This window comes from Letharia columbiana (genome assembly GCF_014066305.1).
Source record: "Letharia columbiana isolate WasteWater2 chromosome Unknown Sc0000018_s1, whole genome shotgun sequence".
Taxonomy (NCBI): Eukaryota; Fungi; Ascomycota; class Lecanoromycetes; order Lecanorales; family Parmeliaceae; genus Letharia; species Letharia columbiana.
The window spans coordinates 513,167-537,973 of NW_023501059.1; the positions used below are offsets into that span (position 1 = coordinate 513,167).

Below are 24,807 nucleotides of genomic sequence, written 5' to 3' on the forward strand. Positions count from 1 at the left end.
AAGACTGAAATATTGGAATAATGTGGAAAGCATTCTACAAGTATGGTAAAGTGAACACCACAAGGCCTGGGAAAGCCCACCATAAGGTGGTTTGCAGGTCATGTTGCGCGGCCTATTCGCAACAGTGGGACTGTGGGTTAGTGGGTCCATTATGAGGCCATAGCGTTGGTGGCTGTTTGATCAGCCGTTTCATCATTATGCGATATGCGATATGCGATATGCGATAGGCGGGAGACAGGTGGATATGGCGAGTACTATTTGTATGGCCACTGCACTAGGAGTGGGCTCTTTATTCGAATTGTTCTCTTTCAGAGCCATATCATTATTCTTTTATCAGTTATTGCGAAAGGATATTTCGGCTATTTCAGCCATGCGGCCATAAAGCTATTCAGCCATTCCAGCTATTTAAGGCCACTGCAGTCACATAGATATTTCAGCCTATTTTAGCCCTATTGCAGCCATGCGGCCATGAGGCTACTCAGCCATTTCCAGCCATATGAAATTATTCAGCCTATCAACTATTTAAGGCTATTGCAGTCATATAGATATCTGCAGCTATTCAGCCATTGAAGCCATGCTAGCCATTGGAGCCATTCTAGCCATTGGAGCCATTCCAGCCATTTACAGCCGTACGACCATGCGACCATGCCACTACCATTTGGATACACACTTCAGCCATTTCATCTATAACTATTTATCTTAGCTATCGCAGTTACATCGAAATTTTAGTCATTTCAGAATTAAAGCTATACAACTATAAGAATAATTAGCTATTATAGCTATATGATATATAGCCATTTCAACTAAATCGGCTATCTCAGGCATCGCAGCTATTTGAGTATTTCAGTTACTTCAGCTAGTTAAGCTATTGCAGTCATGTTGCTATTTCAGCTGTTTAAGCTATTGCAGCCATATAGTTATTTCAGCTATTTGGGCTATTATAGCCATATGGATGTTTTTAATCATTGCAGCTATTTCAGCTATTTGAGCTATTGAGCTATTGCAGCCATATGGCTATTTCAGCTATTTCAGCTATTTGAGCTATTGCAGCCATGTGGATATTTCAGCTATTTCAGCTATTTGAGCTATGGCAGCTATGTGGCTATTTCAGCTATTTCAGCTATTTCAGCTATTGCAGCCATGTGGATATTTCAGTCAATTTAGCTATTTGGGCTATTGCAGCCATACGGATAATTCAGCTATTTAGGCTACTGCAGCCGTGGAGATGTCTCAGCTATTCCAGCTATTTAGACTACCGCAGCCTTAAAGATATCCTAGCCATTTCAGCTATTCGGGCTACCGCAACCATGGAGATGTCCCAATTATTTCAGCTATTCGGGCTACCGCAACCATAGAGAAGTTTCAGCTATTTCAGCTATTCGGGCTACCGCAGCCTTGGAGATATCCTAGCTATTTCAGCTATTCGGGCTACCGCAACCATAGAGATATCCCAGTTATTTTAGCTATTCGGGCTACCGCAACCATAGAGAAGTCTCAGCCATTTCAGCTATTCGGGCTACCGAGCCTTAGAGATGTCCCAGCTATTTCAGCTATTCGGGCTACCATAACTATGGAGATATCCTAATTATTTCAGCTATTCGGGCTACCGTAACTATAGAGATATCCCAGCCATTTCAGCTATTCGGGCTATCGCAACCATAGAGATATCTTAGCTATTTTAGCTACTCGGCCTACCGCAGACATAAAGATGTCCTAATTATTTCAGCTATATGGGCTACCGCAGCCATAGGGATATTTCAGCTATCCTAGCTATTTGGGCTATCGCAGCCATAGAGATGCCTTAGTTATTTCAGCTGTTTAGGCTATCGCAATCATAAGGGTATCTCAGCTATCGCAGCCATGGAGAACTCTCAACTATTCTACCTATTTAGGCTATCGTAGCTTTGAGATGTCTCAGCTATCCTAGCTATTTGGGCTACCGTAGCCCTGGAGATGTCCAGCTATTTTAGCTAATCGGGTTATCGCAGCTATGGAGAGGTTATAACTATTCCAACTATTTAGGCTACCGTAGCTATGGAGAGGTCTTAACTATTCCAACTATTTGGGCTACCGCAGCTATAGAGATGTCTCAGTTATTTTAGCTACTTGGGCTATCGCAGCCTTAAGGATATTCTAATTACTCCAGCTATCGGGGCTACCGCAGCCGTGGAGATATTTCAACTATTCTAACTATTTAGGCTATCGCAGCCACAGGGATATCTCAGCTATCGCAGCTATGGAGATATCTTAATTATTTCAGCTATTTAGGCTACCGCAGCCATGGGGATATTTCAGCTACCCCAGCTATTTAAGCTACCGCAGCCATAAAGTGTCTTAGCTATTTCAGCCATTTAGGCTATCGCAGCTCTAGGGATATCTCGATCACTCCAGCTATCGAGGCTATCGCAGCTATAGAGATATCTTAGTTATTTCAGCTATTTAGACTATCGCAGCTATGGGGATGTTTCAACTATTCCAGCTATTTGGGCTACCGCAGCCATGGAGATGTCTCAATTATTTTAACTGTTTACGCTATCGTAGCCATGGGGATATTTCAGCTATTCCAGCCATTTGGGCTATCGCAACCATAGGGATATCTCAGCTATCGCAGCCATGGGGATATCTCAACTAATTAAGCTATCGCAGCCATAGGACGTCTCAGTTATTTCAGCTATTTAGGCTACCGCAGCCATAGGGATATTTCAGTTATCCCAGCTATTTAGGCTACCGCAGCTATAGGGATATCTCAGTCCAACTATCACAGCCATATTTTAGACTACCGCAGCCATTGGAATATCCTAGCTATTCCAGCTATTTAAGCTATTACATCGGGCGATAATGTATGCGCGTTAAAGCCTTACATCAGGTGGGAAGCCCTATCTGATATCGACCATTGGAAATCTCATCTAATGCTAGCCATTGATATATGATGTCAGTCATTAATCTTGATATCAATCATTGGTACATCAGGTGGGAAGCCTTACCTGATATTAGTTATTGGTACAAGTCCTTCCGCAGAGGGGCTGCAACTTGATATTGAGGGAGTCAGATTTCTACCGCCTTTTCATTACTCACCCAGCCTACCTACCAATCAGTAACGCTTACCTCTTAAGGCCGTCACCTACAACGTAACGCTTACCTCCTAAGGCCGTCACCTACAACGTGACGCTTACCTCCTAAGGCCGTCATCTACAACATCAATAACGCTTACCTCTTAAAGCCGTTACCTCAACATCAATGACGCTTACCTCTTAAGGCCGTTACCTACAACATCAGTAATGTTTACCTCTTAAGGCTGTTACCTACAACATCAGTAACGCTTACCTCTTAAGGCCGTCACCTGCAACGTAACACTTACCTCCTAAGGCCGTCACCTGCAACATCAATAACGCTTGCCTCTTAAGGCCGTTACCTACAATATCAATAACGCTTACCTCTTAAGGCCGTTACCTGCAACATCAATAACGCTTACCTCTTAAGGCCGTCACCTACAATATAACGCTTACCTCCTAAGGTCGTCACCTACAACATCAATAACGCTTACCTCTTAAAGCCGTTACCTACAATATCAATAACGCTTACCTCTTAAGGCCGTCATCTACAATATGACGCTGGCCTCCTAAGGCCGTCACCTGCAATATCAGTACATAACGCTTACCTCCTAAGGCCGTCACCAATAACCTCCGCGAGATACTAACGTCACTTAGGTTGAGGGCTATTATTTAGACTAGTCCTTCCGCAGAGGGGCTACAACTTGGTATTAAGGGAGTCAGATTCTTATCGCCTTTTCGTCACTTATCTAGCCTATCTATTATTTATTACGACACCAATATCTTCCAGCCCGTCGCGCTAGTATTACTAGTCCCTACTACTTGCTGCGGTAGGTACCGTCAAAAGTCCTCCTCGAGACCTTCACCCTCTTAAACAACGTCTTAGGTTTAGGGTTTTTCTAGCGCTAAGGGGCCTTTTTCGCGATTATCTGCTTAGTCAGATGTCTAAAAGCTCTTAGCTGCCCCAGTGTTGGATATACCCAATTATATATCTATATATCTATATATCTACTTATACATGCGTTGTTTCTATATAGCCTTATTATTTGCGAACACTAATCGCAACAGTAAGACTGTGGGTTAGTGGGTCCATTATAAGGTCATAGCGTTGATAGCTATTTAATCAGCCGTTCTATTATTATGCGATATGCGATAGGCGATATACGATAGTACGGAGATAGGAAGACATAGCGAGTACTATTTATAAGGCCGCTGCACCTATAGTAGGCTTTTCATTCGAATTATTCTCTTTCAGAGCTATATTATTATTCTCCCTCCCACCCATATCTATATATAGCTTCATTTTCACTCCAGGTCATGTCGCTTAGACATAGAAGTTTTTCTAGCGCTGAGGGGCCTTTTTCGCGACTATCTACTCAGTCCAGATGTCCAAAAGGTCTTAGCTGCCCCAGTGTTGGATATGCTTAATCATATATCTACAGATCTACTTATGCATGCGTGATTTCTGTATGGCCTTACTGTTTGCGAACACTAACAATATGCAGCCAGTCCTCGTCAATTGAGTACACCGCATCACCACAGACCCTTTGGAGCAGCTAGTCAAAAAGCGCAGCCTCTGTATACTGTACGAAGATTATGTCAGGTAGGCGAAATGCATCAGGCCCCGAGTAAGGCAACCAATGACGTCGGGGTTCTGATAGGTATGCAGGGTTCATGCAATGCAGGGAAGATCAATTGACGCAGAGCGTGCAAGGCTGCCACCACTGCGGCTGAGTATGCCTTGGGCACGCAACCTCCGCCACGGGTATTGCCACTTGTCCCTAGGTACCTTTCAACATTAGTCGTATCGGTGGAGCTGTGTGGGTGCCGCCGACGGAAAAGGATCGGAGATCACAATCAAGACGGAGGACAGGGGAAACGGTGAGTACTGAATTTTCGGGTTGACCGGGCATGTCGACGAAGTCATCTTAGGTATTTACCCATCAGGATTTGAAGTCTCACCAACGACGGCAAAGGCAGAGTGACTTCCCTTGGGGTTTGACACAACAGATTCTGCCCTTTTGTAGCAGGCCCCCTGTTGCTGGTATCAAGATGCTGCATTCCCGACGACTACGGGGGAGAGGAGGTACTGGCGTTGTGGTTGTTATTGGGTAAGGTGCCAGGGAAGACGACGAGGAAGGATGGGCATTACCATACATAGGCTGGCTGTGTGGCATGATTCGCGTGTAAGCAACACGTGAACAAACCCCGTTGCTCACCTCTGTTCACGATTTTGCGGGCGGCGAGAGGCACCTTGCTTGATGTGATGTCGGCACGTCAGCCTTTCAGAACGGTGACTCCAGGCAAAATGGAGTTGCGGAGCGCCGCCACCTGACCGGATTGCCAAGCCCTCACCCAACGAAGCTCCGCCGCCAAGACCTTTATATTATCCGATAACCGCCGGGAGGCAACATTTGAGAATTCTAGCATTATTATCCACATTACCACTGTAAAACCACTATATAATCCATAATAAATGATCGCAATCTATTACATAGACTCCATTCAATCCTTCCTATAGTAGAATCATTCTACACAAGTCCCTTCCTTGCATAAAGAGATTTTACAGACAGCGCATCCCCCTCTGGTCTTCCTCCCTCACTGTTACTGCTTATTTTTTACCAAACCTCCGAAATCCTTTCTTCTGACGATCCAAACGACACATAAAACACTGTCGAACGGTCTTCAAGTCTTGCCATTCATGGTTACCTCGTACTGGTTTCGGTAGAGTAGAAAGTGGGGTGGGAGGTTGCCGAGATCGCCTGTCTTTTCTACCTTCCTTGAGTAATCCCACTCATCAGTCCTCCAATAATCATGAATAGTAGGAAAGCGATAGATTCCCATATAGATTGTAATAGCGACGAAGATTTTCAGCCCGGAACACGGGTGGGTTTCCAGTGAGGATCTGGAGGACTCTGCCGAGAAGTATACAAATTTGTACTCTTACAAAGCATGTCCCAGACAGTAGCAGTCCATATGAGGCTAAACACTGGATATGAGAGGACTTTGAAGTCATCCGGAAAGTGACTAACGGGTGCACGGTACTCGATTTGTGGTGGTTGATACTCAGGTAGTGCAGGTATGCGTCGGAGAAGAATATCACGTTGCTTGAGTTTTTCCTTCCTTGCCTCGGTCGTGGCCTCTTTTTTGACGTTTCTGGGCCTCATGTAGTTCGTCCTTATCGGCTGAGGTAGGGTAGTAATTTTAGCCATATTGGACTGTATTTGGTGGAATAGTAAGGAAGGATTAAAAAGTCGCGTTCTTGAAGACGCGATTTTTGAAGCTAAAATGTTGCCTCGGCTCGCGGTTATCGGATACAAGCCAATACTACAGGCGTATATGAGCGATTCTACTCGCCAACTGAAACACGTCTTCACTCCCAGAAACGGATATTTATCATCGGAGACAGCTCTGAATTGCGTACGAGTAGAGCTGTTCTTGCTCACAAAGATCGACCTCACCCTTCGAGATTCTCATCCGATGCTCGTCCTTCATGTTTGAACACAGCGCTGCCTCTCATGATCGCTGATAGCCATCATGTTAGGGACAGCGGCTGCAGAAGGATCCCGGGCTCAGACCCTAGGACAAATGCTCAACTGTGCGGCTGCGTCTGTGGGTACAACAGAGTCAGCTCTTTGAGTAGGATGAAGCATTCGAGTATCACAACTCGCATGCCCTAGGGAGAAGTCAATGCGGGAGTTCTGGGGATCAAGCAGTGGGGTCGGGGCATGCATCGGGGAATGGTAGTTGTTCGAGGGTCCAGATTTGAATGCGAGGATGTCAATAGAAGATAAAGATATGTGCGACGAATTGAAATAATTCAACAAAACCCCCATCTCACGGACTCCACAAATCTCTCACAAAATATCCCTCCTTTTCCCTTTCGACTTCGACCCCTATACACCACACCAAGTCTCCATTCCCCTATGCCTAGCTACCTCTAACACCCCCCTGCCGTCACAGTCATCCACCTGCACATTTCGGAGTCAGCATGACATCTTTGACGCACAAAGTTCGAATTGCAAGACACATTCCGCGAGCAAAATAAAATAACATGACTCTATTGCTCCCAAACCACATCCTCCGACCCCAATCACAATATCAAACTGAGAAGCCCACCTTCCGAAAAGTGCACCTACCTCACACCACCACACCCCGGACAAGCCGTCACCGTCGTCGCCGCAGCACTGGCCGGACACCCGCACGGCACCGTTGTCGTTCTGACCGTTCCGGGATCAGGACACACCTGCACGTTCTTGAAGCACTCGTGAGCTCGGACGGTCGATGTGACCGTTGGGCAGGAGTGTGCGGCGGTCGCGTTGGAGGATGTGAAGCTGGCGGAGAGGGTGGTGGGGAAGCGGACGACTTCGAGGGGCATCAAGGCGAGCGAGGGGGAGAGGAGGCTGTGGTGGGGTGTTGGTGTGAGTGGGGGTCGGGTTTAGTGGGCTTGTGCTTGTGCTTGTGGGACAACGAGGGGGCGGGTCGAGGGAGTATCTGGTCCGCGCACTCCTTTCTTCCATGGTAGACACGAACCTCTTAAAGACGCGGCTGTGGAGAGAAGATTTCGAAACTCACCTTATGATTGCAGTGAGTGCGATCTGGAACGCGAACATGATGGCCAGGATCTTCCTGACAAAATGGTAAATCCGAGAATAGACACCAGATACCTTGTGCGCAGAGATCTTGCGAGAAGGAAGACGCCGAAAAATCACTTCAGGAAACTTCCTGCAGGAAAAATTGCGGAACCAAGCCTCTTTATCGTCATTTGGAACACTGTGCATGACCGATCGGTGGTGGGTTTCAGATCGTGAATGCGGTTTTGATTTCAGGGTGCTGGCACCGGTTTCACATTGATTGAGCCTACCGTCATTGGTCAACGCCGTACCTTCCATTCCGATCAGTAGTTTGGTCGCTGTATCAAACACACCTGATGACAGAGCACAGAGAGGGCAAAACCTCGCGACCGCTGCCCCTTTTGATTGGCCGCGAGAGCCCGACTCCGACCATGCTGCAATTACTTGCTGGTAATATCTTCTTACAGAAGCCACCGACTATCCATGTCGACAAGAGTCGTTGACACGATTCCTCTCCCTTCACACGCAGATGCGACAAGGAAAGATAGCAGGCGAAGGCCGTTTTTGAGAAAATGGTGCTTTCCATTTGCATAGTTATACCTTAGACCATTGAAGATCCGCTATTCGAAATCGCTTCCATCTGCGCACGCTATAGCCCCTCGTGGCGTCCTTCTTATGGAACTGTGAATACTCTCACCGTTGTGGATAGTATATTGGGACGAATTTCGCGGGCGTGCCAGCCATAGCCTTCCCCAACAACTGAGCAGCCTGCCCCGGATCCGCAGAGGGTCAAAACGTTGTTATCGATGGTAGTGGAACACGGGTTGTCCGAAACGGTAGCACACCAGTCACCGTCAGTGAAAGACACGTAGAATCTAGAAGAACCCCGGAATCAGCATTGATTTTGTGAGAGGGAAATTCGGTGAAAAGGTGGGGTGAGAAAGGAGGTCAATAAGACAAAAACTGGGGTGTGGGAAAGAATCCAAATGTAGCGCTTGCGTGTGTACTCGCGTCGAGGACCATGCACTTCACGAGCCGACTTTACAAGCGAAATGGGACGATGCGATCACATGGTAATTTGTCTTACTTGGCTGTGGCGGTTGACTGCACCTGGGCTGAGGTCAAGGTCGCCGCCAATGCAGGACCAGTGCAACCAAGGACGAATAGGAGAGCCCCGAGGTGTCATTTGTAACACGGCCGAGCCTTTTCTGATTCAGCAGCCAGGGCAATATCCAAGTCTTGGCGCAGGGTTTCGAGCCGACCTTCCGTCCCGAACCCAGTCCAGATCTGACCACCTCCGCACAAAGATGAAAAATTCGATCCATCACATGCATAGTTACCAAGCCCAATTGAAAGTGTGAGCCTTGATCCATGCCAAACTTTCGTCTGCTCCATGGACAAGGAACCTCGTCCCTTTTCGGGCTGCTATTGTCAAAGTGCACGGAAATCCCACCTGTCCCACAGCCGTTGGGTGAGCGAAACTCATGCAATTGGAGCGAGGGGAGTCCGATTTCATCTCAATCAGGTATTTTGATCTACGGGGGAGTAGCGAGCCAAGGTTTCGGCGACAAATAAGAGGGGATATGTAGGATCAACGGCTCAGAATCGCGTGATATCCCTTCCGAACGCCCAATTCAAAAACCTACAATATGTCACATTAGCTCATCCATTTCATGTCCCTTTCAGAGCCGACGATAGAGGGAATAGACATACCAATAGACGGGAATCAGAATCTTATTCCTCCAACTAACGCTCATCGTCAAATACGCGCCTCTCCAAATCAACCAGGCCGCCCTGCCACTGATATCCCCCAACCACCCCTCCGTCTGGACCAAGCCCTTGCTGTTCCCCAAATAAGTCATGATCCCCAGATTCTTGAACGTGAAATGCTGGCTTTCCAAATCGCCCTTGTTAAGCCTTTTGCCCAGCCACAGCGCCTGCTGGGCTGCGGTTTGCGCCGTAGCGGGCAGCTGGGCGTCGCGGATCATGGCGTTGTCGCCGAGGGCGAAGACGTCCGTCATTGTTGCTGAGGAGGCGGGTTTCTCGTCGGAGGACGGGGAGGTTTTGGACTGGAGTTGGACGCGGAGACGGTCGTCGACGATGATGGCGCCGGTTTTGGGGTGCTTTTCTATCATCCATTCTTTCGTGTCCAGCTCATCTGGTTGCTTGCCGTCGGTGATGGAAGCGGAGGAGGAAGGGAAGCCGTAGGTCTTGTCAAGTGCTTTTTGCACGAACGGATTCATCATGTTGCCCGTACTCCAGACGCACAGGCCGACGCCTACGTCGCCATCTTCTTCAGTGGTGAGGGTATAGCAGCCTTGGGAGTCAGCCACATCGTCCATGTTCTCATCGGAGCCGGTACGTGGAAGACCAGGGCGTAGTTCCTGCACGTGGTGTGAGGTTTTCACTTCAACGCCTTCACGGCGAAATGTTTGCATTGCGTATTTGCCGAGTTTCTCATCGAACATGCTGAGAACAGTCTTCGCGACATCGTAGACTGCGATGCGCACTTTTGGTGCCAAATCTGGGTATAGCTTGCTGAGGTCTTGATGTACCAGATCGCTGAGTTCGGCTCCAAACTCCATACCTGTGGGCCCGCCGCCTACGATTGCGAAGCGCAGAAGCTGTTCACGAAGCTTTTCACTTGTAGTTGGCAAGCTGGCAACCTCAAAGCACTCGAGTACTCGCTTTCGTATGCGCCGTGCGTCTCCAACATCTTTCATGAAGAAGGCGTTTTCTTTGACGCCCTTGGTACCAAACGTCTGGGAGTAGCAACCGACTGTAACCACTAACTTATCGTATGATACCTCCCACCTCTTACCCTCTTTCCGCAACCCTTTCTTCTCCAATTTCACTTCCCCAGTGCTGTGATCTTCACGCCTATCCTCCGCCATCGCCTTACCCTGATGTGGGTCTACTACACTTTCTTCAATCGTAACCATCTTTCGCCCGAAATCCACATCGTCTGCCCAGCCTTGCATGAACTCAATGTTCGGTTTCCGTTTTGAGCGCACAGGCTCAAGCGCGGTTCGGAATTCGAGGGTGCCCGTTGCTGTGGAATTGAGCAGTGGAGTGAAGACGAAATAGGAGCGGGGGGATATGACGAGGGTCTGGTATTTGGCGGAGAGACGTTGGGAGAGGACGTAGCCTATGTGCCATTTGTCAATGGAAGGATTTTTTGGGGGCCAACAGCGAGCTTACCAGCCCAGCCGGAGCCCAGGATGACGATGCGTTCGCGATCGCCTTTACTCGCGTCCAGGGCATCTAGCCCGACTGTACCTCTATTACGACATGATTGCGAAAAGCAATGTGTCGCTGGACGCGACCTGTAAGTGATGCTATCAATCAAGGGGGTAGGAAGTCGTCGAATTGGGCGCAGGGACGCCATTGCTGTTGAAGACATGAGGTAATCGAGGGCACGGTAACGGATGGTATGAAAGCATGAGCATGAAGAAGCAAGGAAGTGACTCGGCAAAAAAGAACTTCGAAGTCAGAAGCTCCGCCTCATGAAAGTGACGCAATTTAGGGATTACCCGAAGCCGGACGATTGATAACGCAGGGGTAACCGAATGAAGGAAATACTCGGGTTTGACACGTTCTTCGCAACAGAGAGACAACAAGCTGAATGTGGAGACGTTCATAAAAGATAATCAAATTCGTACAACAGACATGATGCATCAACGCCTTGCTTACCCGCCAATAACCAAGCTCTTACTCAGCCATTCCGAAATGCGCCGTCAAACGGAACCCTCAAACCACCTCCTCCGGCCTCTCAGTATCCGCAACGACAGGAACGTTGAGTCCCCGATCAGGACTCTGCAGTACCAATTGTTCATGCCGCCTTGCTTTGAAGAAATCGCTAACCGCCCGGATGAGTATGAACCATCCCACGATCATTAATGCGTATGCTAGCCAGTCGCTGTTTGCTACACTGTTCGCACCACTCGCTGCCGCTTGCTGAGAGGATTCCGCAATAGCTGCAGCGGCCGCGGCAGCTGCACTGTCGGAGACGGCGTTAGGGTCGAAGTCGTGATTATTTGGATCCTGCGGTGCTGTGAAGGCCGGATCTTGTCCATTTGTAGGAGGTACCGTAGATCTGCCACTGCGCATCATAAATCCGTATTGAACAAGTGTGATGCCCAAACCGGCCTTTGAGCCGTTCTTCGCAGCGTGCGTGGTGTGGAGGAGATAGGTCAGTAGGAAACCGACGAGGGTGAAGGATACGCTAATCATGGCATTCCATACAAAGCTGAAGAGGGAGCCGACTGGAAGACCATCGACGTAAACTTCGTCGCTTGATGCGAGGTGGCCAGGTGCCAGAATGGTGGTTTCCCAATAAGGGGGTGTAGCGTCCGCAGCAGCGGCTTCGTAGGACTAGAACAGAGTTAGCGCAGGGCCCGCCAAAGACATATCGCAACGAGAGTGCTTACCGGTGGTTGTTCCTCTAGTTTTTCGCCGCGTTCTGGCTTTGCGTTTAGATTTGCAAACACACCGTCATTGGAGTGGGAGAAGGTAGAATAGGGTGTAGCGCCTGTATAGGGTCTGGCAGGAACATTGGATGAGACTGGATGTACCACGACTGGAAGTCTTGTGACAGCTCCTGACAAGTTTGGTCCGTTGCCATCGTGTACGGCTCGCTGCTCTAATTGGGATTGATGGGTATTGGCCCGCATGAGGCGCTGGCGATCGTCTCCTTCATTATGACCATCGTCATCTGAATCGGATCCGTCGTCGAAAGTATCCGCCAGTGTTCTCTCGGCTTCTGTTGTTATAGGGTCTTCGGAGAGTAGGTGTCGGGATGATGGAGAGGACGCGCGGGAGCGAAATGAAGGCGGTGGAGAAGAGGGAGTTGCCTCTGTATTAGAAGGTCTTTGAGAAGTATCTTGGCAATATTCCTCGTCGTTTGCAGACACCTGTAGTCGACGAATGTCAGCTTCCGCCTTACCAGAGACGTAAAGTGGAAGCACAGGGGCATGCGACAGCATGAGGCTCACCCTTTCGTACTTCTGTGAGCTCATTGTGAGACTCACTCCAACCTTTCTTTTACCAGTCAAAAGAAAAGCTAGAGTCGAGATGTATGTATAGGGTACTTTAAATGGCTCAAATGGATCCAGTCGTGGTAGTATGCTGATGAAATGCTTGAGGGATTCCAGCAGGTTCGTTTGTTTAGGGGGAGGAGTCGATGGGTCATCAGCCGGCCGCCACCAGAACAATGCTTGGCTCTTGGCAAAGACATCGAATACGATTTCGACTTCACTCTTTTTGTGTAGACACCTGTTGTATTGTTCTTATTGACAATGGCAAAGTCTGTAAGGAAGGCAACCTTTGTTCTTTACTGTGCTTGTCTTGACTAACAACATTGCCCTACAGATTGTGTACAAACACTATCAACGCCTCCTCACCCAATGGCCCGTCGACCTCCTTCGCCCGGAAGTCTCATTCCAGAAAGCCATACAGCGCCGGATAGATACACGGCTCAAGCCTTCGACAACGGCTCCTGAAGATAATGTTGTGTTCAATCAAGCTCAAGCGACGGTACCGACGAAGGTAGCGTTTGATGAGAAGGGCGAGCTGGAGCAGGTCAATGTGCTTTATTCGTTCCTGGAAAACCGGTATACAAAGACGGTACGAATTCGCTGCATACTTGGAGGGGGGAACAATGGATGTAGCAATGACTGACGAGTATCGGAATCAGTACCCGTTGTCTGAGAAGATGATGAGACCGGCTTCGAATCCAAACTACTACGATGGCCTGTTGAAGGAGCTTAATGAGGCGCCAACGCGGTCTTGGTTTCAGAGCATGGTCATTCGGTGGAAGGGGTCCCTTCGCTTTTCGTGAGATGCCGGATGTGTACAGACCTGTATAGCATGCGTCGCAAGGAGCGTTTTGGCGTTGCTGGGGGGTTTGACCAAATGTGCTCGTAACGACTATGCATAGCGATGGCGATGGTTAACTTGGCAAAGAGTACGGTGCTAGATATGTCGAGTCTTGAAACAGAAATCACACTTGGTGGACCGTCTTCATAAAATGTATATCCAGTTGATGCACGTTGCAGTACAGTTACGTACAGATCCTTCCCTTACTGTCTCCTCAGCATGGGAGCTTGCCTTCGGCAATTTGCTTAGCGATATCTTTGGACCATGAACCCATTTCGAATATTTGCTTAAGATCCTGCCTACTTATTTCATTTCATTGCTCATACAGAAAGGAAAATGATTCAAAGTCTTTGACTCCAACTCGGAATAGACCAGAAACTCTCAACCCTGGAGACACCGGTACCGAAAGGGAAATGGTCTGAAGTCCCTGACTTCGACTCGAATAGAACTAGCCCAGCTCAATCCTGGAGACGCGAAACGGCACCGCCAGCAAGACTCCCTCAAACCTCAAGCCCCAGCCAGTGGCATACTACGTGCAGTCGGAATCGTCCAGCTGCATGTAGTAAATTTTCGCATTATCCCAACCAGCCGGTGCGAGGTTGATATCGAAGTGTCCCTGAACCTGCCCAGTAACGTTGATCATCGCACAATTGGGACAATGGTTCGTGATCAAAATTTTAATCTGCGATGGCCCGTCTTGCTCTTCATTGCCGCTGTATATGCTGCACCAAACATCGTCAGCATGGCATAAAAGGATGGAATCGTAGGCAGATATACCCAGTCGGGCAAGCAGGACCGTTTGGATCGCAGTACGGTGTCCCGGAATTAATGATGCTATAGCACGTCCCGCAGACAGTGCAATCGTCGGGCCCAAGTCCTACCATCGCCGCTGCGTAGACGCCGTCGGGCAGCTGATCCGGGCCAGAGGTGGTGGGGAAGAGAGGTGTTGGGGCGCTGCAGACGCCGCCGTTGATTGTGCAGGCGCTTTGTTGGCCGTAGGGTTCCCAGTCTTGCTGTACATGGAGATAAAGGTGAGCTTGGTTTCAGGAAGCAGGGTTTAGCACGAGCGTGGCGTGGCGTGTAAAGGGGGGCAGTGTGGGTCGGAGGACAAGGACTCACAGTAGAGTAGCCAGATTGATAACCATCTGGTTGTGTAGTTGGGGTAATTTGTTGGGCGATTGGATTGGCCATCGTCAAGGTTTTGAGACCACCGAGGGTCAGAGTGGTGAAAAGGGCAAGGCTGGACATGGTGAGTTGTCGAAAGCTGAATTAGAAACAAGCGAGGTGAACCCAGGTCCTGGCTGTGAACGCTGATGTATGAATCGATAGGAATCGGAAGGATAGAGATCCAGAAATCCGAGGAATTGCTTGTACTTATATTTCACACTGACGGGATGTAATGTACCATCCGAGTTTCCCTACAGAAGACGCCGAGCCTGATTTCTGTGACCCGTACCATTTTGTTTTGCAAAGAGGTTACAGAACCTCTATGCCGTGCCTTCACGTCTTCGGAGAACCTTTTGGCCGTTCTTCGCTACGCGTCTCCAATCGAAGCCCACTGACATGGTAGACACTCTCGTCGAAACCGTTGTCATCGTCGATGAGAACATAGAAACAATTTCAGCCCGACGTAACGGCAGACATCACATCAGGCCAGGTGGGACCACATCCCGTATGCGAGTATCATACTCGATCAAGGAGTGTTTCAATCGATGTAACCATTACGGCGGGGTCACGTTACTCCCCCAATTCCACTAGGCTATAGATAAGGTATGCGCATTGTGAGGGGCCGTGGAGAAATGATCTGAATCATCGGGTTCGCGACATTGCCATTTGGCAAATGTTCTATTGGTAGATGAACAAGTCTACCTTCAAGCCTATATCTACAAGTAGCACAGAAGCACATGCAAAAACTTCAACTCAGAACACGGGGCACGGCATACTGGTCGGGATACTAGATTCTTGGATGTGGGGTTGCATAAGGAATGTCTTCGAAACTCGAAAGTATGTTTGAGATCTCGGGAAGGATCTTTGAGATGTGTGAAAAGCCTTGGACGGACAGACGCGCGACTCGCGATGGGTGCTTCCGCACGTGGTACTAGTGAAACTGGTAGGTAAAGACAGATGTTGCCATTATAGGCCATGTGAGACATGGTGACACTTTGGACAGACAAAAGCGCGACTTGTGGTTGGCTGCCCCCGCACGCGATCGCAGAAGACATAAGTAAGTCCAGACGTATATGATACCATCGCGCAAAGCATGATTGGAAATTGAGATGCAAAATGTGGCGGTCGCAGCAGCGAAAGCCGCATTGGCGCCAGATCGAACGGAGCGGATACGAGTAGGTACCTAGTTCTGTCCATGAGAGGTGGCGCTTAAAGACTTGACTTTCTACCTCGAGTTTCGCCTCCCTGGCATGAGACACTCCTCAAATGTCCGGAGTATTGATTGATGATAGTCTCCAAGTCCAATCCTAGTCTCGTCGGCCGGAATCGTCAGGGCGGGCAGAGTTTGGCCGTCTGGTCCTGAGACTTTCTGATGACTGACTGTTTGAGTGTTTGCGTAGCAGTTGGAGCCTTCTCAAACGGACCATGCTGCAGTTGGTGATGATGCGCATGGGTCGAGTATTCCCGCACTGCATGGTTTGGTCTTATACTTTTCATGTTTGATGGACGTGCAGATATTGGGTCCCGGCAGGCCCAGGAGAAATCTTCGGTCTTGGACCATTTGGGATCTCTTGACGATTGGATCCTGTAACAAGTTGGCTCTGCGCTGAGCAAACTGCCCGGTTCGATTTGCCCGAATGAGTAGAGGAGGAAATCCAAAGATCTGTATATTATTTCACGCAGGTGGAATGCGATGGTGCTTAGAGAAATACTCCTTCTCATCTAGCGCTGACTCGGACTACGAAAGCAGGAGCTGTTCGAGAGGGCGAATGGGCACACACGGAAGTACAGAGTAAATCAACGGGGTTGAAAGAAGGATGGCACGAGGGATAGACGTGCAGCCAAACGTTTCTTAGATCCCATTGCCATAGGAAAGATACCCTTGAGGAGAAAGATGCCTTCGGAGTATGTAGTGGTAACATTGTGATCCGGGTTGCCTCGTGCCCTGTCCAGCTGTTGACCAAGAGACATTCAAGAGAGAATTGCCAACATCTGATTGCAATCATGTTTACTGTTGAGAAGGTGCAAGCCTCATCGACAGACCTACTATTGTCCGATCTACTCTACGGCCGTCCGTTGATTTCGCCCCCACACTGAGCAGTCGTAGGCTCTTGCGAGGCGGCGGCATATGGCGAATGTCTAGAGTAGTATCTGGTCTCTCTCTCCGGCGTCTCCCGTGCTCTAGCCGAGAAATGGGAGCGTCGGAGGGATAGCATCTTGAACCTTCCTTTCCCATACTTTATGATTGCAGAGGTCAAAGGGTCCCAGGTTCTCAGTTGTCATGGCGGTGAAGGGTGGAGAAAAGTTGGCATTTGGCAAATCATCTACTTCATCTGATCCTGAGCGCTTATCATTATTATCATTATCATGCAACGTGATGGGATAGGTAGTTAGGTATCTTTCTACCGTATTCTATCGTCGATTCATACTTAGTCCCAAAGGAAACTTGCCATACTCCATACTACGGGATACAGATGGCAAGGTTTGAGGATATTAAACGAGAATCGTCGAACAATCGTCGATGCGGCTCGCTGACTCAGCGTGTTTGATTGGTCCGATCTCCATGCTAGTGCCCCCCCTTCTTTAACCTCTCACCATCTGGAAGAAAAGTTCCTCAAGATCGAAATATCATCGACTTACATCTGGCCCTGGCCCAATGAGAAAAATACTTTAAAAATCTTCGATCCAGTGATCCACCATGCCTCGTTCCGCTGGATGCATGCCTTCCGAAGGAGCATTCTCCGCCTCGATCCTCTCATTATTATCATTATTCCTCAAGAGCAGCGCGCAAACATGTTCCTTCCAACCCTCTCCTGCCCTCCCTACCCTTCTGGCAACTTTGCATCATCCTCATCTCCAGCAACGAACCCACCCCACTACTTACCCTGGTCTGCCCCTCCAGAGCCTACATATACTGCATCAACAGCCAGCCATATCCCATCTCCATGACCTGCGAGACACCTTCCCTCCTCGAATCCTTTCCCATCTCTTCGCTACCAATTCGACCCGATCACGCTGGTAAAATGGGTCCACTTCCAGAAGATCGAGCAATCAGACTCTGATCGCTCCGCAAGACACGTCAGGGAGTGCAACAAGGCAAAGTGGGATTCTGCTTGGCTCCAGTCATTTACCATATTAGGCTAGGATAGCGCGCTGAGTTCCCCACAACTCCAAATGCTGTCCCGGCACCCCAAATCGTCAATTCGTCAGATCTCCGATTCCTCGGACCCACGCCCGTCGAAGAGAGCGAAGACCGCAGCAGTGGGGAATTATGAGGCAACAGGCGGTCGTGCCAAGGCAGAGAGATGGTTCAAGGACACCAACAACAATGCTTCCGGCACGAAGGATGTCCCATACCTCGATAGTGAGTCTCACTTGCGCATCTTAATGTCTAGGCACCTTGCTCACCTGTTGTTAGACGATCCGCCTTTCTACCTCAACGAAAGGACGTACTCCGCTGGGAACAGTGCCTGTGCTGTACACTCTGATGGATCCTCGTTCAACCCTTCCAACCCCGGCCAACCCACTGCTCCGACAAGGTCTCTGCTCTCTCAGATGGAGGCGAAGGAAAGCAATAGTGAGGACTTTCGTGGTGTGATCGACGACCTGACAATACAAAACAAAAGGCTCAGAAGGAAGCTAAAGCAATACGAAAGACTCCATTGTTCTCATCTGCAGGAGGAAAAATTATTTGAGGTCAGAATACATGGACTGGCCGCCCATCGCAAACGCGAGTTGGAGGAGATTCTGCGGAGCTTCGCCTCCAGTAGTGAAGAGTCGCCCGAAACGTCCCTCTTCAAACCTGGGAGCTTCAAAACCACTGCTGTAGCTTTGAAAAATCACATACCATCGTCCTCTTCAACTTCTTATTCCAAAGGCTCTAAACCCGTGGATTCCGCGTATGCTTCCATGTCAGGCCAGACAGGAGCCTCGCAAAAGCAGTCGCACGACCATGCACAGAAAGACAGGCAGGCTCAGTGCCATTCACGACAGCATGATGTGCAATCTTACCTTCATCACATACCAGAAACAGTAGTGCCAAAGCATTCGCTCCCGATGTCTGAGAGGGCCAAAAGTAGATTAGTGGTTAGAAGACTCGAACAGATTTTTACCGGCAAAAGGGCAGCAGGCCGACACATTCAGTCTCATCAGCAGCAGGAAGTGTCGCAATCAGCTGCGCAAGCGGATAGACTCCCACTTGAAAATTGCGGCCGCAAGTTTCAACCGATCCGAGGAGGCGTGCGAGAGGCTTGTATCCTGCCTAACAGCGCGGAGTTGAAAGTGGATTCCCTCAGCGAGGCCAACTTGGCTGCTCAACAATCACAACAGACTGTCGAGAGCCGCGGCCGAAACCCGCTGACAGAAGGCATGCGAGAGGCTCGCATTCTTCTGCGCTGTGCGGGATCACAGATCGACTCTTCAAGCGAAACAAACCCGACCGGTCAACAATCACGTCAAAGCACTGATGGCGAGGACTCCAGGTCCCGAGATCCGCGGGCGAGTCGTGGTTTCGCGCCGGATCAACGACCTACACGCCCACTCGACTTGGACATACGTCGCGCGCAAGTGCCATCAGACAATATCGAGTACATTCGGCATTTGGGTCTTGCATCACCAACAGCGACTTTAGATGCCAAACCAGATTCGGATGACGGATGGGTATTCCTCAATCTGCTCACAAGCATGGCACAGTTGCATACGCTAAATGTGACTCCGGAGTTCATCAGAAATGCTGTCGCCAATGTCAGCTCCAAGTTTGAGCTCTCCACGGACGGTACGAAGGTCAGGTGGCAAGGTGGAACCGATGGGACCCAATTGAGTTCCGGCAGCGATGAAAGTGACGACACAGGAAATTGGAAATCCACAGACACTAGCGTGTCAGTCAGCAAACAAGGATCATTGGCAGGCATACCAAGCAGAGCGGGCCTCGAGGACTGTCAAGAGCAAAAGAGTGCTCTTCACCTTCCCACCATTGGTTTGTCTGCAACTCCAGAGGTCGGAGCGAAACGACGACCCGTGTACTTGGAACAGCCCAACGATATGGACAAGTTCCACTACAAACCACTCTTCTTTCACGGTGCAACCTCTGAAGATGACGATGACTCAGCTCACGTAACTAACTCAGTCTCATCATTTGATCCCATGGAAAATGCCACCGGACTCAATTCTGGCTCTCACGGCGTCCGTGAATCAGAAGTGAAGCTGCGCAAGCAGAATCGGGAGAATGGGCCTATCATATTTTACAACAAGGCCAGATTCTGCACAGACCTAAGTGGGGGATCAAATGCTGCAATGCATAATGGGGCTGCTTATTGCCGTTATACGCAAGAGCCGATTGGTTGTCTTCAACAAGCGGACGATGAGGAATTGGATGAGAGCGAGAGCGACTATGTTCCAGATGGAGACGGTGTCCCAGAGTCAATGGACTTAGACGTCGGCAGCACAGTCGCAACGCGTTCCGCATTAGACCTCGAAGATCTGAGGTCTTCGATCTCAGACCTCTCAACCATGTCACCGATTCCCATGGAGGCTTCAGGACTTGGTTTTATACAGCCGGAGGATAACTTCATGATTAAAGTACAAGTGCGTCACGGAGGGGTGAAGAGGCGAGGCTCACGCGCGCAATCACCATTCTCCAGTTCACGTGGCCAGATTCGACGTCTGCTTCACAGCATGCCACGAGGATCCACTAAGAATTTTGGTGAAGCCAAGGATATCCCGCGCAGTCAAACCAATCGTGGGCCCATCAAGAGTGAAATCGTCTCAACTGTGAAGACAGATATGCCACCTTCGTCAGTGCCTCCGCCCTCATACCTTTGTCCTCCAGTCTCTTCATCAGAATCTGGCGATGGTGACGACGAAGATGAAGACGAAGACGAAGACCTCTGTGTCGACTACTACAGCGAGAAGCTTCAAGCTTCAGCAAAGTCTTCGGTAGAGGATCTTGTCGATCCCAGGCCTGCGAACTTCTTCCTCGGCTCTTTATCAGACGAAAGTAAAAGATCACCCTCCGTCTCCACCTCGTCTGGCTCTGACGATGATTCTTCCATCGATTTTCTCGCAAACGCCCGGGTACTCGACCCTGACACTATCGCTGCTCAAGAGAGGGAGTTCGAAATAAATTCCTTCCAACAGCCGGCTCGTGCTGGTAGCCAGGCTGCTGCAGTAAGTGAGCCTCCAAGCTCTGACTTGGAGCGGGTTGGGACTGCTAAGACAGAAAGCGACGTGGATAGTATGAGTGTCGATGGAGACGTAGAAGACGATTGAGTTTGGATCAGCCAAATCATTATCGCTAAATCGCTAACACTCGATCAACAAGTCTCTCACTCGCAGTGCGCCCCTGGAAATGAGCTTTCAGCTCGCCAATGACCAACATCGCCACGCCATCTGTCCTCACCACGCCCTGGCGCACAACAACGACAGTACCATTAAATATGCTCACCTCTTGCGCATACTCATGAAAGGCGGCCTGTGCATCAGCCACTTTGGCGTCGATAGCCGTCACCAACGAGCAAAGCCTGCAATGAATAAGGTTGCATTGTGAGGATGCCGTTCATGGGAAAGCCATAGGCGGCGAGGACATTGCCAATGATCTTAGCGATATCTCTGTGTTTGCCGCCGAGACGAGGATGGGGATTGGAAGCGGGGTTGACGTGGTTGAGGGGTTGATTGATTTCCGTGCGATGTCTTGATCCACAGTAACGAGATGGCAACGCAGGGAGGAGGCTTCCGCCTGATTGAACGAGCAATTGTGAAGAGCAGCGAATCTGTACCTGCATCTTCAGTATCGGGGTAATTATGTCTCCGATCCTGATCGTCAATGCTTTTACTTTATCTCTTGGCAACGGTCTCGGCGCCCTTGGCGTGACGAGTGCCAAGCGTAACCCCTCCAAGTGGAAGGCGCAAAGCAAGAATATAAACATCGAGACAATCCCACCATCCGCCCAATTCCTTCTTCATCCTCGGTCTCCAATCCCTCACCTAACACTCTTACCGCCTCATCTCCATACCCATACCCATACCCATACCCATACCCACACCCACACCCACACCCACACCCCCACCCCCCTTCCACCCCACACCCACATCCTTCCACCCACCTTACTTACACCAACACCAACACCATCAACCATGAACGCAGGACAAGGTCAACAACAGGGCGGTAACGCCGCCGGCGGGCAGGAGGATTACCTCGACAAGGGTCCGTCTCACTTCCTAGCCCCCTTTTCCCTCGCTCTCACTTCCCTAGCCCCCCTTTTCCCTCGCGTGCCCTCATCCTCCATCCTCCACCGTCCCTCGCGTGCCCTCATCCCTCCATCGTCCCTCGCGTGCCCCTCATCCTCCACCGTCCCTCGCGTGCCCTCATCCTCCATCGTCCCTCGCCTGCCCTCATCCTCCCTCGTCCCACCGTGCCCCATGAAACCTCTCCGTCCCACCGTGATGAAACCTCACCGCTAACGAGCCGACCGCCAGGCCTCGACGCGGCGGAGAAGAAATTCGGTCAGGGCAAGGTCGATCCGCAGAAGGAGCGCGGGGTGAATGAGAAGGTGACGGATAAGGCCAGGGGGATGTTTGAGAAGGCTACGGGGTGGGTTTTTTGTGTTTGTGTTTTTGGTTTTTGGTTTTTGGTTTTGTTTTTGTGTTTGTTTTTGTTTTTGGTTTTCGTTGTTCGATATACTTGTTTTCCGTTGTTCGATATACATGGTCCCGTGCTTGTCGGTGGGGAGGTGGAAGATGTGGGGATGCTGACTGGTTTTGGTCACTTAGGAAACATGTGCCGGACAAGTTCTCGAACTAGGCTTTTCGCACCCGGGGATGGAGGGATGGATGGCACGGTGGATCGAGAGGTCTGGCTGGTGGGGAGGGAAGACCTGTATGGAGGGATGGGGTGCTTGCGGGGAGACTTTGGGCGGATGACAGTACCACATAGAAATGAAGCGCTTCTGAGCTCCAGGTTCGACGCATTGAATGCATGAATGATGTCTATTTGCTACGAGGATTCGATTCGATTCGCTTGCGTCTTTCTAACTTTACGGACCAGCAATGCCCCCGAGTGAACGCCACCACATGCATTTCCCCCAAGGCTCTAGCCGGCCATCCCTATGCGATCTCCCATTTGTCCAAGACAGTCACCCACTCAACGTATAAATCACAACATCGGCGCTACAGTATCCGCAACCTGAAACGCCGCCTCGGTCTTCGACCGGATCTCATCAACCGTGACGCCCTCGGTGAGCTCGATGAGCGTGAGTCCGGATGTGAAATCGACGTCAAAGACGCAGAGATCGGTGATGATCCTCGAAACGCAGGCTCTGCCGGTGAGGGGGAATGCACACTGGTTCAGGATCTTGGGGCGTCCTTTCTTGTCGACGTGTTCCATGGTGACGACGACTTTGGTCTCTTGAGGGTTCGAGACGAGGTCCATGGCGCCGCCGAAGCCTTTGATTTTGCCGGGGAGCATCCCTGTCAAGGATCATGTTAGCATGGGATGCGGCTCACGGGATGGATGGGTGTATCGGCTAGGACTCACAGTTCGCAAGATCACCCTTCGCGGAGACTTGCATAGCACCCAGAATCGTCAGATCGATCCTCCCGCTCCTGATCATGCCGAAGCTCTCGTCGCTGCCGAAACAACTCGCGCCGGGCAGTAATGTGACGGTCTCTTTGCCCGCGTTGATCAAGTCCGGATCTTCTTGGCCCTTCTTCGGATACGGTCCCAGTCCTAGTATACCATTTTCTGATTGCAGCGTGACGGATACCGAGGGGTCGACAAAACTCGGCGCGAGCATGGGCATTCCTATGCCTAGGTTGGCATACATGCCGTTTTTAAATTCCTTCGCCGCTCTCCTTACAATCCGCTCTCTCTTTCCCGCCGTTTCCCCTTTCCCAAGAGCCCCCGTGTCCGCGCCCGCCCCTTCATCTGGCGAGAAGTTGTATTTCTCGATTTTCTTCTCCGCCGTACTCTGGATGACCTTCTTGACATAGATGCCCGGCAAATGTACAGCCGCCGGATCTATATCACCTGGCTCCACAATATGTTCTGCTTCGACAATCGTCTCTTTCGCGTTCCGCCCCATCGCCCCGTTGAAATTCGCTGCCGCGTAGCGGAACATGCAGTTTCCTAAACGGTCCGCTTTCCATGCTTTTACGAATGCGTAATCCCCGCGGATGGCTTCTTCCATTATGTAGCTCTTGCCATTGAACACTTTCACGTCGCGTGGCTGGCTGTACGACTGCACCGAGCCGTCTGCATTATGCCGTAAAGGGAGTTCGCCTGTTTGTACAACAGTGCCGAACGCTGCTGGGGTATAAAAGGCTGGGATACCTGCTCCGCCGGCTCTACAACGTTCGGCCAGTGTACCTTGGGGTGTCAATTCCATTTCTATCTCGCCTTTTAGGTACTGTTGTTCGAACAATTTGTTCTCGCCCACATAACTCGCTATCATTTTCGAAATCTGTTTCGATTCGAGAAGAAGACCGAGACCTGAGCCTACTAAGCCAGCATTGTTGGAGACAGCGGTAAGGCCTTTTATGTGAGGGTTTGCGTGGACGGTGTTTATGAGGGTGTCGGGGACGCCGCAGAGGCCGAACCCGCCGGCTAAGAGGGTGGTATTTCCTTTCATGTTTTCGAGAGCGGCTGAGGCGGAGGGGAGAATTTTGTTGATTTCTTTTCGAGAGAGCGTGGTGGAGAAGGCGCGGGTGTGGAGGGAGGACTGGAACGAGCGGTCAGCTCCATTGTTAATGAAGAGTATGGAACTCACAGGGCGTAGAGGAGAAGTTGCCCGCAGACAGAGTATTATTTGGGAGACCATGATGGTCGTATGTAGGATGCCTACAGCTCCAATGTTCTGAATTGGGCGGACCAGAGCTCAAGTTATAACATCCGACCTGCTGCGAAAGTCAATTGAACCTTAGAGGGGTCGAAGAATTTTTCGGCTCGCTATGCATGAAGACGACAGAGGAGGATTTGAAAAACAGCTTCATTAGATTTAAGTGGAAATACATACAACGCCCGGCCAGCCGTAGGCGATAAGTATTGATGTTTCTGATGCAGTCTCTCCGCATCACGGTCGAATTTCGGATGGCGGAGCGGCAAATGCCCTCCGCAAGTTGCCGCTATGATAAATCGACATACCGTG

General features: G+C 50.1%; 9 protein-coding genes across 9 annotated transcripts; 3 read left to right on the plus strand and 6 right to left on the minus strand.

The window, feature by feature from the left end:
- Nucleotides 1–5,920: 5,920 nt before the first annotated feature.
- HO173_006284 (uncharacterized protein) lies at nucleotides 5,921–6,262 on the minus strand (the record flags this gene model as incomplete). Its single annotated transcript, XM_037308195.1, has 1 exon — nucleotides 5,921–6,262. One exon carries the CDS (start codon nucleotides 6,260–6,262, stop codon nucleotides 5,921–5,923), a length of 342 nt encoding a protein of 113 aa, XP_037164969.1.
- Nucleotides 6,263–6,990: 728 nt separating this feature from the next.
- HO173_006285 (uncharacterized protein) lies at nucleotides 6,991–7,831 on the minus strand (the record flags this gene model as incomplete). Its single annotated transcript, XM_037308196.1, has 3 exons — nucleotides 6,991–7,021; nucleotides 7,190–7,453; nucleotides 7,626–7,831. The coding sequence occupies 3 exons, from the start codon at nucleotides 7,829–7,831 to the stop codon at nucleotides 6,991–6,993; spliced, it is 501 nt and encodes a 166-aa protein (XP_037164970.1).
- Nucleotides 7,832–9,223: 1,392 nt separating this feature from the next.
- Nucleotides 9,224–11,012, minus strand: HO173_006286 (uncharacterized protein; the record flags this gene model as incomplete). The annotated part of the gene is made up of 3 exons (XM_037308197.1): nucleotides 9,224–9,266; nucleotides 9,338–10,772; nucleotides 10,826–11,012. The coding sequence occupies 3 exons, from the start codon at nucleotides 11,010–11,012 to the stop codon at nucleotides 9,224–9,226; spliced, it is 1,665 nt and encodes a 554-aa protein (XP_037164971.1).
- Nucleotides 11,013–11,374: 362 nt separating this feature from the next.
- On the minus strand, nucleotides 11,375–12,642 carry HO173_006287 (uncharacterized protein; the record flags this gene model as incomplete). Its single annotated transcript, XM_037308198.1, has 3 exons — nucleotides 11,375–11,998; nucleotides 12,055–12,537; nucleotides 12,619–12,642. The coding sequence occupies 3 exons, from the start codon at nucleotides 12,640–12,642 to the stop codon at nucleotides 11,375–11,377; spliced, it is 1,131 nt and encodes a 376-aa protein (XP_037164972.1).
- Nucleotides 12,643–12,921: 279 nt separating this feature from the next.
- Nucleotides 12,922–13,463, plus strand: HO173_006288 (uncharacterized protein; the record flags this gene model as incomplete). The annotated part of the gene is made up of 3 exons (XM_037308199.1): nucleotides 12,922–12,933; nucleotides 12,995–13,249; nucleotides 13,320–13,463. 3 exons carry the CDS (start codon nucleotides 12,922–12,924, stop codon nucleotides 13,461–13,463), a joined length of 411 nt encoding a protein of 136 aa, XP_037164973.1.
- A 567-nt stretch (nucleotides 13,464–14,030) lies between these two features.
- Nucleotides 14,031–14,749, minus strand: HO173_006289 (uncharacterized protein; the record flags this gene model as incomplete). The annotated part of the gene is made up of 3 exons (XM_037308200.1): nucleotides 14,031–14,223; nucleotides 14,279–14,514; nucleotides 14,621–14,749. The coding sequence occupies 3 exons, from the start codon at nucleotides 14,747–14,749 to the stop codon at nucleotides 14,031–14,033; spliced, it is 558 nt and encodes a 185-aa protein (XP_037164974.1).
- A 2,712-nt stretch (nucleotides 14,750–17,461) lies between these two features.
- Nucleotides 17,462–20,935, plus strand: HO173_006290 (uncharacterized protein; the record flags this gene model as incomplete). Its single annotated transcript, XM_037308201.1, has 3 exons — nucleotides 17,462–17,556; nucleotides 17,818–18,032; nucleotides 18,087–20,935. 3 exons carry the CDS (start codon nucleotides 17,462–17,464, stop codon nucleotides 20,933–20,935), a joined length of 3,159 nt encoding a protein of 1,052 aa, XP_037164975.1.
- Nucleotides 20,936–21,799: 864 nt separating this feature from the next.
- Nucleotides 21,800–22,466, plus strand: HO173_006291 (uncharacterized protein; the record flags this gene model as incomplete). The annotated part of the gene is made up of 3 exons (XM_037308202.1): nucleotides 21,800–21,869; nucleotides 22,142–22,256; nucleotides 22,436–22,466. The coding sequence occupies 3 exons, from the start codon at nucleotides 21,800–21,802 to the stop codon at nucleotides 22,464–22,466; spliced, it is 216 nt and encodes a 71-aa protein (XP_037164976.1).
- A 351-nt stretch (nucleotides 22,467–22,817) lies between these two features.
- HO173_006292 (uncharacterized protein) lies at nucleotides 22,818–24,480 on the minus strand (the record flags this gene model as incomplete). Its single annotated transcript, XM_037308203.1, has 3 exons — nucleotides 22,818–23,131; nucleotides 23,199–24,381; nucleotides 24,430–24,480. 3 exons carry the CDS (start codon nucleotides 24,478–24,480, stop codon nucleotides 22,818–22,820), a joined length of 1,548 nt encoding a protein of 515 aa, XP_037164977.1.
- Nucleotides 24,481–24,807: the final 327 nt, after the last annotated feature.